Genomic DNA, 14,798 nt, shown 5'->3' with positions numbered 1-14,798 from the left:
ACAACTATGAGATAGGTAATATTATTTGCCTCATTTTACTGATGAGGAAACCAGGGCCTAGATAGATCAACTTGTCGAAAGTCACTAGACTAGTGGGAAAGCTGAGATTCAAAGCCAAGATCTTAATCACTATGCTAAACTGCCTCTCAAGAGGCAGGCAATGGTCACAAATGGCCTTAAATGTTACCCAGTCAAACCCCTCAGGTGTACCGACGAGGAGCCCAAGGCCTAGACAGGAGGGAAGTAATCTGGCCAATGGCACACGGATCAAGAACAGAACCGACTTCTCCTGACTACCGGTCCAATCCCTTCCTCACCTCGTTCCACAACAGGGAAGTGATCTGAGACGGAAGCTATCCCACAGGCAGCATGCAGAGTGATGTTAAGAGCTTTTCAGCTAAGGCAAAATCGTGATACAAGGAGCCCTATAATGCAGCCAGTCCCAGAACTGGCTTTTGCCACCCACTTTCATCCACCACTCCCCAGGAACAAGTGCCAGCCTGTCTCATGTCTGGATTTAGGAAGTTAGTTCCAGTGTTGGGACCCCAAAAGCTGGAGAGCAAAACTGGTGATACTCACCAGGTGAGGGCGTTGAGGATGAAGGACATCATGGAGAGCCGGCCTGGTGGGGTGGAAAAGCCCAGGATCTGAGGGGGAATCACAAATGGAAATATGCTGGAAAAGTGACTTGGCTTGGCAGAGCTCCAGGCTCCAGGACCTCCTAAGGAAAAAGCATTCTTCCCAGAACACAGAAGACCACAGGGCCCTGCGTCTGTATGGCAGCCTATTTCCAACAACGTGCTTTCACAGACATCCACTATGGTATCTCGTCTGACCCCAAACAGCAGCCGGGAAAAGACTTACAAAGGAGAAGCAAAAGTTCGGAGACATTAAGTAACTTGCCCAAAGTGATACAGTAAGTAAACAGCAAGAGTACGGACTATTACAGGGTTCGGCAAACTGAGGCCCCACCAATCAGATACCTAGTTTTGTAAATAAGGTCTTATGGAAACCCTACCACACCTATTTGCCTAGTACTATCTCTGGCTACTTTTGCACCACAATGGCGGAGTCGAGTAGTTGTGACCTAAAACCTTTACTATCTTGCCCTTTAAGGAAAGGTCCGCCAACCCCTGGTCTAGAATCCAGGTCTCCAGGTCGTATGCATGAGATGGCTCTTCAACAAAGCCCAGAATTCCCACAGGCCCTTCCCAGGAGGACAGAGGCTCCTAAGAGGCTACTACTGGGCACTCAGTGTGTGTGCAACGTCCACCACTCTAGAGACAATACTACTGAATACCATCTGTCCAGCACTGTCAGTTTACAAAGGCCTCTGACTTTCATAATCTCCTGTAATCCTCACAACAACCTCGCAAAGCTATTGTTATCATTACTGTTATCTCTTTTCAGATAATACCTAGCCCAAGGGCTACACAGAGAATAAGTAGCAGGCGCAAAGATTCCATTCCCAATCTCCTGGCTCCGAGAGCTGGGCTCATTACCATACAACACAGCTGCTTCTCAGATGCAACCATCTCATAGCCCTCCATTACTTGATAAAGCACTTTCATCTTCCTGGGTCCTCTGGGGTCTCTGGGCCTCATAACATTTTGCTAAGAATTATTCTGTCCAGTTTCCAAAAGAGAAAATAGGCTCAGAAAGGTGAAGCAACCTGCCCAAAGTCCCATGGCTAGTATATTTGGACCTAGATTGGACGCTAAACCTTCCTGAATCCAAAGTACAGGCTCTTTGTATTGCAGTCCACGAGCTCTGCCACTGGTCTCATGATTTTGCAGACAGGAAAACTGAGGTTTAGACGGGACAACACTTGCCCCACATCACACAGGTAGTAAGCGTAATTTTAACTGAGGTCCAATCCCATACTCTAGGCAGTTTCCATAATATCCCCATGAATGCTCTTTTATCCACCCCCCCTCTCCAATTTGGCACCTGAGAATCTGGGGCCAGGAAAGTGAAGTCACTTTTTCAGAGTGTCAGAGAGGAGATGCATCAGGTTGCCTGGAACACAAGCTTATTCTTTATGATATCCAGATCCTTTCCTTTGTACTAATAATCTGCCTCTGTTGTCAGTGGTTTCATTTTTATGGATGGGGCACCTGAGGCTCAGAAAGAAGAGGTCCCTTTCCCAGGGTCACAAAGTGAGATGGTGGTCCAGCCACGTCTAGATCCCGGGGGGGGGGGGTCGGACCCACAAACACACCCCGCGAGGCCGAGGCTCCGCCCGCACCGGCCAGGGGACCCTACCTCGGCGTCGAACATCTGGTCCAGCGAGGGGGTGCTGCGCACCAGCCCGTCCACCAGCGCCAGCCACAGGCCCAGTGAGCCGTAATAGACGGTCTGCATGAGGACGATCTGCGACAGGATCAACAACGGGTCCCACACGTAGCTGCGGAACTGGCCCGCCATGCCGGCCCTCGCGGCCCGGCCGCCACCCGGGGCCTGGGTCAGCACCGCCGCGCCATGGGTCCGGGGCCGCCCTGGCACCTGCGAGGACACACGCCGGGCCTCAGCCAGCCCGCCGTCACCATGGCAACGCCGCCCCGCCCGGGAGGAGGGACTGGGACAGAGGCGGCGAGCCCATTCCGGGAGTGGGGGTGAGGGCGGGGCGGACAGACCCATTGCCAGAGCGAGGAGAAATCCTGCCCATTCCGGCTGCCCAGGCCCGCCCGTCCGCAGGCTCCTTTGGGGTTCACTCACCGGTGACGGACTCGAGGGTCGAAGCGTCCGAGCGCGGCCCAGTCTCACCGGTTGGCCCCCCAAACAGCGCTGACAGACAGGACCATGGAGGAGTAGCCCTACCGGCCTAGAGAGGCAAAGGTCCAGCGACGGCTGCGGCAGCTGCAGCGACGGCGTAAGAAGGAAGCGTTTCCGGGGACGGCGGTGGAGGGGGCGGGGCCGAGAGTGCGCAGGCGTAGTGGGTGCAATCTTTCGCCAAGCCACCTAGACCCGCGTACGGGCCGCCGGGAAGCGAAGTGTGCACATGCGCAAGATGAAGAGTGAAGGCGAACGGAAGTGAGGCACGAGAGCGGTAGAGCTTGCGTGCCCTCTACAGGGGAATCTTGAAGAAAAGCGGGGAACCTGGAGAGTAGGGAGAGGGGTGGGCAAGAACCAGGGAAAGATGTTTAGGAACTACGGAATCTCTAAATGTAGATTCTGTTTTCTGTCTCCTAGTTAAAGACTGGGATAACTTTAAGTGAACCAGCCAGCCCTTCCACACAGGGCTTTGCCACTGTTCCCGTTTTTACAGATGATTAAGGGTCGGAGAAGGAAAGCAACATACTGCCTCAAATACATAGAGTTAGTGGCAGTCAGGAGTAGAATTCACGTGCCAACATCGCAGCGCTGATTTCGTGCTACTGAGTGCCAGGAGGGTTTGGACACGTACGAATAGGACAATCCCTGCCCTCTGACCCAACCTAATTATTAGGAGGCAAAGTAGTGGGTGCTTTATAACGTGGGTATCCGTTTATATTTATATATACATATATATTTAAAATAGAAAAAGGACAGGTTCTGAAGTCATACCTGGAAGCAGATTCTGACCCCGCCTGCCACCGTAACTGTTTTGTCTCCGCCTTCTCCTCTGAGTCCACATAGTGTACACAGTCAGTAAATATTTGCTGAATGAGTCAAAACAGAGAAAGAGTAACAGGAAATTGATGAATCACTTTATTCCTGTCCCAGCCGACCCAAACCCCTCAACTTCATTGAGCCTAGATGCCCCTTCTCCAGAATGGAAAGAAGGGAAGTAACTGATTCCAGGGAAAGAACGTGGGTTTTAGAGCCAGCTCTACTAGCTGCTCGACTAGCAAGCCACTTCCCTCTTTAAACCCCAGCTTCCCTGATTATGAAATGAGGACTTAGACATGATTAACGTTTGCCAACATTCAATCTACCCTCCACAATTAGTTCCCCATTAAAAAAACTTATCAAAGACACATGTAACTGCCAATCAGAACTTCTGAACAGCATGTGATAATCATATTACCACCTTGAGTTGATACAATTCCAGACAAAAGTAAAGAAACGTGAGACTTTATCAAGAGTAAGTATGTGGTTTCCCTTATCATTTAGAAATACTGTAAACAGTTCCCTTGGACTCCAGTTTGGAAGTCATTAAGGCCCAAAGATTTCTGAGGTGCTTTCCAGCTTAACCATTCTTTTAGGCGCCTCAATTTGGATCAACAAAAATATATTCAAATCCCTCTGGTCCACTGATTACCCATATGATCTACTGTTTCTGAGAAAACATCTTGTGCTTATCAAATACATATGTGATCTTGTTTTATCCTCACAATCTGAGAAAGTGGATATTATCCATCTTTTTAAAAGTGAGGAAACGGGGGCACCTTGGTGGCTCAGTCGTTAAGCGTCTGCCTTTGGCTCAGGTCATGATCCCAGGGTCCTGGGATCGAGTCCCACGTCTGGCTCCCTGCTTGGCAGGAAGCCTGCTTCTCCCTCTCCCACTCCCCCGCTTGTATTCCTGCTCTCGCTATCTCTCTCTCTGTCAAATAAATAAATAAATAAAATCTTTAAAAAATAAATAAAAGTGAGGAAACGGAGGCTTAGAAAGGGAGTGTGACTCTACATAGGTAAGGCAGCTCATAAGAAACTGAGCAGGAATTTGAACCCAAGACACCACACTCCAAAACCCAAATAACCATTCCCGAAGGGGAAAAAAAAAGCGAAATAAGTGGTGGAGTAGGGAGAAGCCCAGGAAAAGTGCTTGAGAGGTTTGACTCAGTTCCCAAAAGCAGCTTGGTCTTCCTTCCAGGTGCCAGAACATTTGGCTCCTCCTGAGTCAGGACCCCACTAGAGTCACAGCTGGGCCTTCTCCACCCGTCACCTCCCACAGACAGAAGGCCCTCCCTACCCATTCTCTGGCAACAGAAAACACAGGTAGCCTGAGGCGTTAGGGCACTGAATAGCTGGAGTGTGATGTCATTCCTGGAGCCTGGAGCTTGCCTCTGGGAAAGCCCCACGGGCCTGCAGGACAGCCTGTTGCAGTTTCCTTTTACCTGTAGGATTTCAGCTCTTGAATTCCCATCTTTCCCAGCTTGGGAAATGGGGCACCATCCTCTGTCTTAATTTGGGTAAAACAAGGAAACCAAGAGCTGGGGAAAGCCACAGTAACTCCCTTAGCTAACCTTCTTGGCCCATTTTGAGAATCTGACCACAGGAAGCCTGGAGAAGAATGATCACAAAGCCTGAACTAGGGCCCCAGTGACCTGCCATGTGACCTTGGGGCAAGTCCCTTGCTGGGTTTTAGTATGCCAAAGTATAAAATTAAGGAGGAGAATTGGACTCCAACTTCCAAATGCAGTCCCTGGCCTTGTGCCATCTGAATCAGCTGAGGAACATATGTTGTCAGATTCCCAGGCCTTGTTGCAAACCAAAGTCAGAATCTCCAGAAGCAGAATGCAGAAATCTGGACAGTTAAAGAGCTCCCCAAGTGATTCAGAGGTACAGCCAACATTTGGTAATTACAGAACAAGATGATCTGTAATTGACCTCAAACCAAATCCTCCTTCTAACAGAAAATTGCTCTGTGACCTTGCCATGTCCATGGCTCTCTTTAGGCCTCAGGGTTTTTTTCATCTGTAATCTGAGGGGGTTGGACTAGAAGAGCTGATCTCCAAGGGCCCTTCCCACGCTGCTGGGTTTGTGGTTCCAAACTTATGAATGAAATTTTTTTTTTAAACTTTAGGTCAGAGACTGAATGACAAACAGCCACAGCTGGGACAAACTGTCCTCTGGGTGCAGAGAAGAGGAGTGCCTCTGGTTACTTGGTCACTTACGTCACTTCTACACTGAACTCCCACTGTGGGTTTATAAGGTCAACTCTTGTTTGAATCACTTTCCAGATCTACGCCCCCCCCCATAAATCCCTTGGAGGATGTCCTCATACAAGTCTGTGGGCTCTGAGCCCCGCTTATATTCGAATCCTAGCCCTACTACTATCTTGCTGGGTGATCTTGGGGAAGCTACTTCATTTCTGAATCTCAGTTTCCTTCTCTATAAAAATGGCAATGAGACTAGTACCCATGACCTGGGCTGTCCTGAGGATCAAATATGTGCTCACCCTACTACTACCTGATAGGCAGTCAGCATTATGTAAACGTTAGCAGTATTAATTATTGTTATTTCTTCCCTTGGAATGTGTGAGTGGTAACACCTGATCTCTCAGATTTATGGGAAAGATCTAAGTGGATGTCAGAGTAAGCCCAGTGCCTGGCACACAGTAGGAGCTCAGTAAATGCAGTACCTTGTTTTCTTAATCCCACCCCACCTGCAGGGTTCTCCAACTCCCTCTCTCCCTTCCTCCTTTGCTAGGGTGCCCGCTCACGTGAAACCTTTCAGGGAATGTCTAATGAAAACACTTCAGGAGAGACACGTGTCTCAGGGACAGATTATGCAACTCTGCGCTCACACTTTTCGGAAACTCCATGTGGGAGGTTGCATTTGGCCGTCAGTCCTCTGCATGGGTTCTGGACAGTGATTTCCTTGCTCAGAAGAGAAACTGGAGAGAAAGAACTCATCATTGTTTGTTTTCTCCTTCAGACGAAGAACACTTCGTTACCCAGAGTATTTTTTTTTTTTAGAGAGAGAGAGAGAGAGAGCAGGAGCAGGGGGTGGGGGAGGGGCAGAGGGAGAGAGAGAATCTTAAGCAGGCTTCATGCCGAGCGCGGAGCCCGATGCGGGGCTCGATCTCAAGACCCTGAGATCATGACCTGAGCCGATATCAAGAGTAAGACACTTAACCTACTGAGCCACCCAGAGTATTTAAGGGCTATGTGTGGCTTTGAGGAACATTTGCTGAGTTACCCACTCTGTGCCAGACACTTACATGATCTTACTTGATGCTTATTTAATTTCTAAAACAAGCTTGTAAATTGTAGATACAAGTAATAGTCCCACTTAGCAGATAAGGAACCCAAGGCTCAGAGAAAGGACACCATTTCCCCAAGGCCACACTGCCAGTGGGAAGTAGAGCGGGAACTCCACCCCAGGCCAACCTGACTCCACATGCTACCTCTTCCCAGTGCACAGTGGGAAGTGCACTGGACATTACAGTTCACACAGGGCTTTCGCCTACACGATCTTCCTATCATCCCAACAGCCCTAGGGAGGTAAATGTGTACATTTCCCCATTTTACAGATGAGGAACCTGAAGCTTGGAGGAGGAAGCTAAATGGTCAGTGCTTTTCTGCAAATCATCTCTCTATGGAGAGCAGATGCTGCCAGGGATCCCAGCAGGTGGCTGGGCCTCCGGGAGTATTATTTCTCTCTCTCTCTCTCTTTTTTTTTAAGATTTTATTTATTCATTTGACAGAGAGAGAGAGAGGGAGAGAGAAACAGCCCAAGCAGGGGGAGCTGGAGAGGGAGAAGCAGGCTCCTGAGCGGGGAGCCTGATGCTGGGGCTCCATCCCAGGACTCCAGGATCATGACCTGAGCCACAGGCAGACGCTTAACTGACTGAGCCACCCAGGCGCCCTGGTATTGTTTCTCTTGAATAAAGAACTCTTTTTCCAGAGGTTGGTTACCAGGTCTAAGACACCCCTGGAGGAAGAAAGGTGAGATTTTCTGAAAACAGTTGCTCCACTCCCCAGACTTCCTGGTCCTGCTGTGTACTATATTCTCTGCTGCCCCCTAGAAATCATTCCTTGCTCCGACGTGAAGAATTCAGGGCTTTATTTTAAAAAGAAAATCTATTTTCTTCACCTCCCTTTTCATCAATCAATAAATCAATCATTTGATAAATATTCACTGAGCATTTACTATGTGCCAGGAACTGAATAAAGTAAGTAAAAAGAAAAACTCCGACCTCATAGAGTGTATATTCTCACGGAGGAGACAGACAATAAATAAGTCAACCAGCAATGTAAAACCTACCATCCGGTCGTGAGAAGAGCTATGAAGATGGGGGTAAGGGGGTGAGAACAATGGAAGAAGGAGGCTGAGAGGGATTATTTCAGAAATGGCAGTCAACAAAGGCCTCCCTGAAGAGGTGGCATGTGAGCAGAGATGTGATGGAAGTGAAGGATGAAGCCAACTGGTATCTGGAAAGAACATTCCAGAGAGAGGGCACGCAAATGCAAAGCCCCGAGGCAGGAATGAGATTGGCATGTTCTCGGAATAGCAAGGCCAGTGTGGCAGGGACAGGGAGAAGCGGAGGCCATGGCCATCCGCCCTTGCCCAAGAATTTCCAGCCTACAGTTCATCATCACCTTACCACACCCTGGGAGCTGTGTGGGGTGGGCAGGTGGGGGAAGGCAGGAGGGATGAGAGGAAGAAAGCAGATTCATCCATTCACTCATCCAACAAATATATTGAGTACTTACTATGTAGCAGGCCCCGTGCTAGAAAACAGACTTAGTCCCTCCCCTTGGGGAGCTTCTACACAACAAAGCCAGAAAACAGAATTGGAATGGTAGAAATATAAGTTGTAGTGAATGCTGGGAAGGAAGCGATGTCAAAGGAGTTGGGCAGGAAGACAGTTAGGCCTCAGGGGAAGGTCTCTCTGAAGAAGTGGTAAAAGTACTAGACTGTAAAGATGGGTAGAGTTAGCCTGGGCAAGGATGTGCCAGGGGAAGGAGACAGGGTTTGTCACAGCCCCATCATCATGGGAGGAATCTCATTTGTTGGAGGAGGAAACAGACCCGTGGTGTGGGTGGATTGCCCATGTCATAAGTCAAATGGCTGAGGAGGCTTCAACTGACATTCTTTACCTCACTGCCCCATTTCTGCTGCACCAACAGCTTTTGCTGTTTGTAAAGAGCAGATTCTGATTTCTGACGCATCTAGAAAAATAGTTGCACTATCTCCACCTTGACCAGATGTTGGATGGAGGCTGGGGGAAAGGACCTCAGGGGGGCAGGGGAAGTTGGGAGGAACGGGACAACTCAGCTGGATGTTGGTAAAGTGGGGTTCAAAGCGTCCTGCTTTGCTCCCTGCACTCCAGCCCCAGGGCTGTGGCGTGTGCGTCCCATGGTGCTATGCCTCCCACAGGTAAGCGCTCAGGTGATGGTCTCTGTCAAGGACGCAGAGGAAATAGGGTGTATGGAAGTAGCTCAGGGCTAGAAACCATCCGGGTTTACATGAAGCTTTGTAACCTGGACAACTCACTTCACCTCTCTGATCTTTATTTCCTCAACTATAAACTGTTTGTAATAATACCAGCTCTGGCTACCCTCTGGGACAGTTTGAGGTATGTAAATTCCTTTGAAGAACTGTCTAGTACTCTGTGAATGGTTGGGATTTTTATTATCTGTGCTTTTCTCTAGCCGTTGGAGTAGGGGACCGCAAGGGAAGCTCAAGTTAAGTATGCAGGAGGTTCTCAGGGACAAATCTTTCAATCTCTTTTCCAGCATCTTCCTCTCTGCTCCTGGGGATGGAACACTTCAAAATGTTTTTGTGGGGACAATGAGATATCACCTCACACCAGTCAGAATGGCTAAAATTAACAAGTCAGGAAACGACAGATGTTGGCAAGGATCCCGAGAAAGGGGAACCCTCCTACACTCTTGGTGGGAATGCAAGCTGGTACAGCCACTCTGGAAAACAGTATGGAGGTTCCTCAGAAAGTTGGAAACAGAGCTACCCTATGACCCAGCAACTGCAACTACTGGGTATTTACCCCAAAGATACAAAGGTAGTGATCCAAAGGGGCACGTGCATCCCAGTGTTTATAGCAGCAATGCCCACAATAGCCAAACTATGGAAAGAGCCCAGATGTCCATCAACAGATGAATGGATAAAGAAGATGTGGTATATATATATACGATGGAATATTACACAGCCATCAAAAACTGAAATCTTGGGGCGCCTGGGTGGCTCAGTCGGTTAAGCGGTTGCCTTCGGCTCAGGTCATGATCCCAGGGTACTGGGATCGAGCCCCGCATCGGGCTCCCTGCTCGGCGGAGAGCCTGCTTCTCCCTCTCCCTCTGTCTGCCGCTCTGCCTACTTGTGCTCTCTCTCTCTGTTAAATAAATAAAAATCTTAAAAAAACAAAAAAAAAACTGAAATCTTGCCATTTGCAACAACATGGGTGGAACTGGAGGGTATTATGCTAAGCGAAATAAGTCAGTCAGAGAAAGACAATTATCATATGATCTCACTGATATGTGGAATTTAAGAAACAAGGCATAGGATCATAGGGGAAGGGAGAAAAGAATGAAACAAGACAAAACCAGAGAGGGAGACAAACCATAAGAGACTCTTAATCTTAGGAAACAAACTGGGGGTTGCTGGATGGGAAGGGGGGTGTGGGGAATGGGGTAAGTGGGTGACAGGCATTGGGGAGGGTGTGTTGTAATGAGCACTGTGTATTATATAAGACTGATGAATCACAGACCTGTACTCCTGACACAAATAATACATTATATGTTAATTAATTGAATTTAAATTTAAAAAATAAACTTAAAAAATGTTTTTGTGGGGAGAACAGGAATCAGAGCTATCAACTCAGTGGGACAACATAGTGAGACTGAATCAGAGAAACCTGATTTAAATCCTGTATTAGTCAGCTGTTGCTGCATAACAAACAGCCCCCCCCCCCCCCAGATCGCAGTTGCAAACAGCAATGACATGTATTTCTCAATCATGGGTGTGCAGGTCAGCTGGGGCAGCTTTGTTACAGCTTTGTTGTCATTTCTCCTCTCTGAGCCTGTTCTCCCATCTGTAAAATAGAGGTAACACTACCAACTTCATGGGGTCAGAGTGAGGATGATGTTCAACACTCCCTTCTAACTAAAGATACCCTCTGTTCAGGATACGTTACAAGGCAGGTGATGTTTACCCTCTAGGCCGACTAGTAACCCAAGAAGCAGTTTGACCTAAAAATCCTCCCTCTGGGAGACAATGAAGGCCACTGGCTGTGCCAATCCGACTGACTGCTCCCCCCAACTCAAACTTGAAAGAGAGTGAGTAAATCCATCAAAGAGAGAGGGGCACACATCGAGGAAGAAGAGAAACCCTCAAATAAAGACCATGCAGGCTTTACAAGCTAGAGGTAAGATGGCCAGTCCCTGGAGTCATCTCAGTTCTTGATGTCTTCCTTTCTGTTTTAGTCTTTAGCCCTCCTGTATCCTTCTAATAAGCCCCAAGCCCTTTTGTCTTAAGGAGTCCGGAGTGAGACATGGTTCTTTGCAATTGCAGTAGCTGCACATACAGAGAAGACGCACATAAAGTTGCCAGCACAGAACTTGGCATATGATAGGTCCTCAGCCACTGGTGGCTACTGTTCCCTAATCAGGGAGCTGCTAGAGAGCAAGGGCAGTGTCTCATTCACCAGGATTTTTCAAAAAACCTCTCATAGAGAAGACGTTCATCAAATGTTTATTGGATAGATGAGCAAATGAGTGAATACCTGTGTCTGAATCTCTAAGGACAAACATCCAAATGGCATTCATTCATTTATCTATACAACAAACATGTACTGGACACTGACCTGTGCCAGATCTTGGGCAAGATGCTAGGGATCCATCCACACACAAGACAATGTCCCTGCTCTCATGGAGCTTATACCTGGTGGGGAAAGAGATGATAAACAAGGAAAACGATAAAGACATGATGTCAGGTGAGGAAAGTGTTATGACAAAAAAATAAAAAATAAATAATGCAAAGCAAGGAGAAAGTGAATGGAGAGGGTGGGGCTATTTTTAGAATTCTTTACCATCCCTCCGGTGGGTGCTGACTCACCATGTGGGCCTTGGTTTGCCTGTCTTACAATGGGAGCGCTGTTGGGGTGAACGGTCTGGGAGGGCCCTTCCTTGTCCAGTGTTCCCAGGTTCTGCGGTTATGCGAGGCAGAGGCTGGACATTCCATGGCCTCTGGAAACTCCAGGCTGTCATTATCTGGAGCTTGAGAGAGATTTGCATGGAGTGAGGAAGCCCAAAGAGGGTTGGCACCATTCTGGGAGAGAGAGCCCCACGCCCACTCTCTCAGCTGTTCTGAAAATAGTGACATGATTACCTGTTACTTACTTTGTGTGAGGAGCTTTTGGCAAGAAAGCTCCCCAACTCAAGACTCTTAGAGGAAGACCGCTGTGATCATAAAAACGGGTATCATTTTTTTGTGGTGGGTGTTGTGCTAAGCACCATACTCTCAACATGCACGGCTCCCAAGTTACTAAAGAGAAACTGAGGCACAGAGAGGTAAAGTGTCTTGTCTCGGGTCACACAACGAGGATTATAGCCCAGATCTCTCTGACCCTGAAGCCTGTGCCCTTAATATCCAACATAAGAAAGAAAGGGATGTTTGCCCAAGGAGAGGGGCAGATGGAGTGACAGGGGTCTCAGGGGAAGGAGAGAGGAGCGCTAGAAGGAAAAGGTGAGAAGGTTTTGAGAAGCCTTCCAGGAGAGGAGGCACTTGAGCTGGGCCATTAAGGACAGGGTTAGTTGTAGTTTCTTGGGTTGGACATCTCTGGATGCTCCAGGTGTATACCCAGCCTCGGTTACCTCTGGCCTAGGATGCCTGAGAAAAGGGAGAGGGGCAGTTTTACCCCAGTTATAGGCCAGATTTCAGCCATCTGCTGCCTGTTGACTCCCCGAATCACTTCTCTTTGCTTGAAAGGAAGCTGGGAGGAGGATCTGTGTGTGGCCCATGCTATCCCCCCAGGCTCCCTCCACCTCAGAGGTAGAAAATAAGGAAGCGCCATAATGTAGGGGGCATGGACTTGGTACCCAGCACTTCACCTTATTTCATCCTCCTAATTACCCCAAGAGATAGGTCTTTTATCCTCCATGTCACTGAGGAGCAAAGGGACTTTCAAACTTTCCTCTAACTGGCAAGTGCTGGAAACAGGATTTTAATCAAGAACCTCTGGCCCTGATACCCGGGTGGTTTTTGTTTGCTTGGTCGGCTTTTTGTTTTGTTTTGTTGTGTTTTACTTCAGTCCCATGTAGGGAATTGGGGACGTCAATCCAGTTCACTAAACCTTTGATTACTGCATTTTGTTTTGTGGGAGCCAAAGAAGAACCCATTAAGACGTCTTAAAAGGCCTCAGGTTCTGCTCAAATTGTTTTTAACCTCTTGGGGGTCGTGAAGAGAGAATCTGAAGTTTCCTGCCCCAGGAATTTGCATAGAGACACATACCCTATGGAATTAGTGACCATCCATGTTCCCCCTTGTCCGCAATCCAAGAAGCACAGGTTAAAACCCCACAAATCTACAAATAACCACATTCAAACATGTTTCATGCCTTCAGAGAAATTCTCAGAACTCAAAGGGGAAATGAATTCCTTTGTTTCAGGAGGTTGGGATGGTTTTATAGAAGAGCTTCTGCTGTCTAAACTGGCAGTATTCAATTTTTTTTGTTAGTGTGCTTCCCAAATGATTATTGAACAACTATGTACTTCCTGGCACACTTTTAGTTGACAGCTAACCTTTTATCATCAAGAGTTTAAATAGTTGCAAAGGCTACAATTTATGACATATTATAAATTCATACACTCAAAAATAAATGTTTATGTCATTCTTTTAAACGTGTCCAGTTGAATTAAATATCCTAGCAATTTGATACCCACAACCATCGTTTTAAAAAATACATGAACAGGGCACCTGGGTGGCTCAGTCATTAAGCGTCTGCCTTCGGCTCAGGTCGTGATCCCAGGGTCCTGGGATCAAGCCCTGCATCGGGCTCCCTGCTCAGCGGGAAGCCTGCTTCTCCCTCTCCCACTCCCCCTGCTTGTGTTCCTTCTCTCGCTTTGTATCTCTCTGTCAAATAAATAAATAAAATCTTTAAAAAAATAAATAAATAAATAAATAAAAAATACATGAACAGAGGGGCCTGGATGGCTTAGTGGGCAGATAGAGCATGTGACTTTTGATTTCTGGGTCATGAGTTTGAGCCCCATGTTGGGTGTAGAGATTACTAAAATCAATCAATCAATCAATCAATCATGAAAAGTCTCTTCTCTAATGGAAATTTCCCATCATTCTTTTTTCTATTCAAACTCAAATTTCCACCCCATGTTTCACCACATTAAAATTTTACCATATGTATTTTTTTTTCTAATTTTAAGTAGGTTCCACGCCCAACATGGAGGGCTTGAACTCATGACCCTGAGATTAAAAGTCCCATGCTCTACTGACTGAGCCAGCCAGGCTCCCCACCAATAATGTATTTTTTAATGCTTAAATAGCTTATTGATAACGCTATCATATTTCTCTGCCTAAAAATACATATATGTAAATGGAATCATTATTTTACCTTCTATGACCAAAAACTAGCTTTAAAATTTTCAATCATTACAATTATCGTAAAAATGCAATTGATCAAAACAGTGTAAACACATTACAATTTTTTGAAGTCCTAAAAGGGTTTTTAACGGTTTTTTGGAGATATAACTGAAATAAAATAAACTCTACATATTTAAAGTGTGCAATCTGACATATGTCTACACTGGTGAAACCAGTTCTACAAATTTTGATAAATAATTATTAAATTTAAAAAAGTAAAACTGGGGCGCCTGGGTGGCTCAGTCATTAAGTGTCTGCCTTCGGCTCAGGTCATGATCCCAGAGTCCTGGAATCGAGCCCCACATCGGGCTCCCTGCTCCGCGGGAAGCCTGCTTCTCCCTCTCCCACTCCCCCTGCTTGTGTTCCCTCTCTCGCTGTGTCTCTCTCTCTCTGTCAAAATAAATAAATAAAATCTTAAAAAAAAAAGTAAAACTGGTTAATGTTTCCTCCCGCATTAGTCCACATGTCCCTGGAGGGCTATTGTTTGTGCAAGAATGAGAACAGGCTTTAGCAATAATATTATTCCTACTTTTAAT

At 47.1% G+C, this 14,798-nt stretch overlaps 1 protein-coding gene across 4 annotated transcripts in view; it reads right to left on the bottom strand.

Moving 5' to 3' along the window:
* The window catches only part of SYS1 (SYS1 golgi trafficking protein), a 38,615-nt gene extending 35,694 nt beyond the window's left edge, over nt 1–2,921 (bottom strand). The window contains exons 1-3 of one of the 4 annotated variants that reach the window (XM_036114558.2): nt 2,719–2,921; nt 2,266–2,505; nt 580–647 (exon numbers count right to left, since the gene is read on the bottom strand). In XM_036114558.2, coding sequence (XP_035970451.1) covers nt 580–647; nt 2,266–2,427 — 230 coding nt within the window. In that variant the 5' untranslated portion in view covers nt 2,428–2,505; nt 2,719–2,921. The remainder of the gene's footprint in view (nt 1–579; nt 648–2,265; nt 2,506–2,718) is intronic. The other 3 variants (XM_036114560.2, XM_036114559.2, XM_036114557.2) reach the window with 3 other exon arrangements.
* Between the last annotated feature and the right edge of the window lie 11,877 nt (nt 2,922–14,798).

The sequence above is a fragment of the Halichoerus grypus genome, chromosome 10, assembly GCF_964656455.1.
Source record: "Halichoerus grypus chromosome 10, mHalGry1.hap1.1, whole genome shotgun sequence".
Taxonomy (NCBI): Eukaryota; Metazoa; Chordata; class Mammalia; order Carnivora; family Phocidae; genus Halichoerus; species Halichoerus grypus.
Note: the sequence above shows the minus strand (reverse complement) of the source record. Positions and strands in the feature narration are given on the sequence as shown.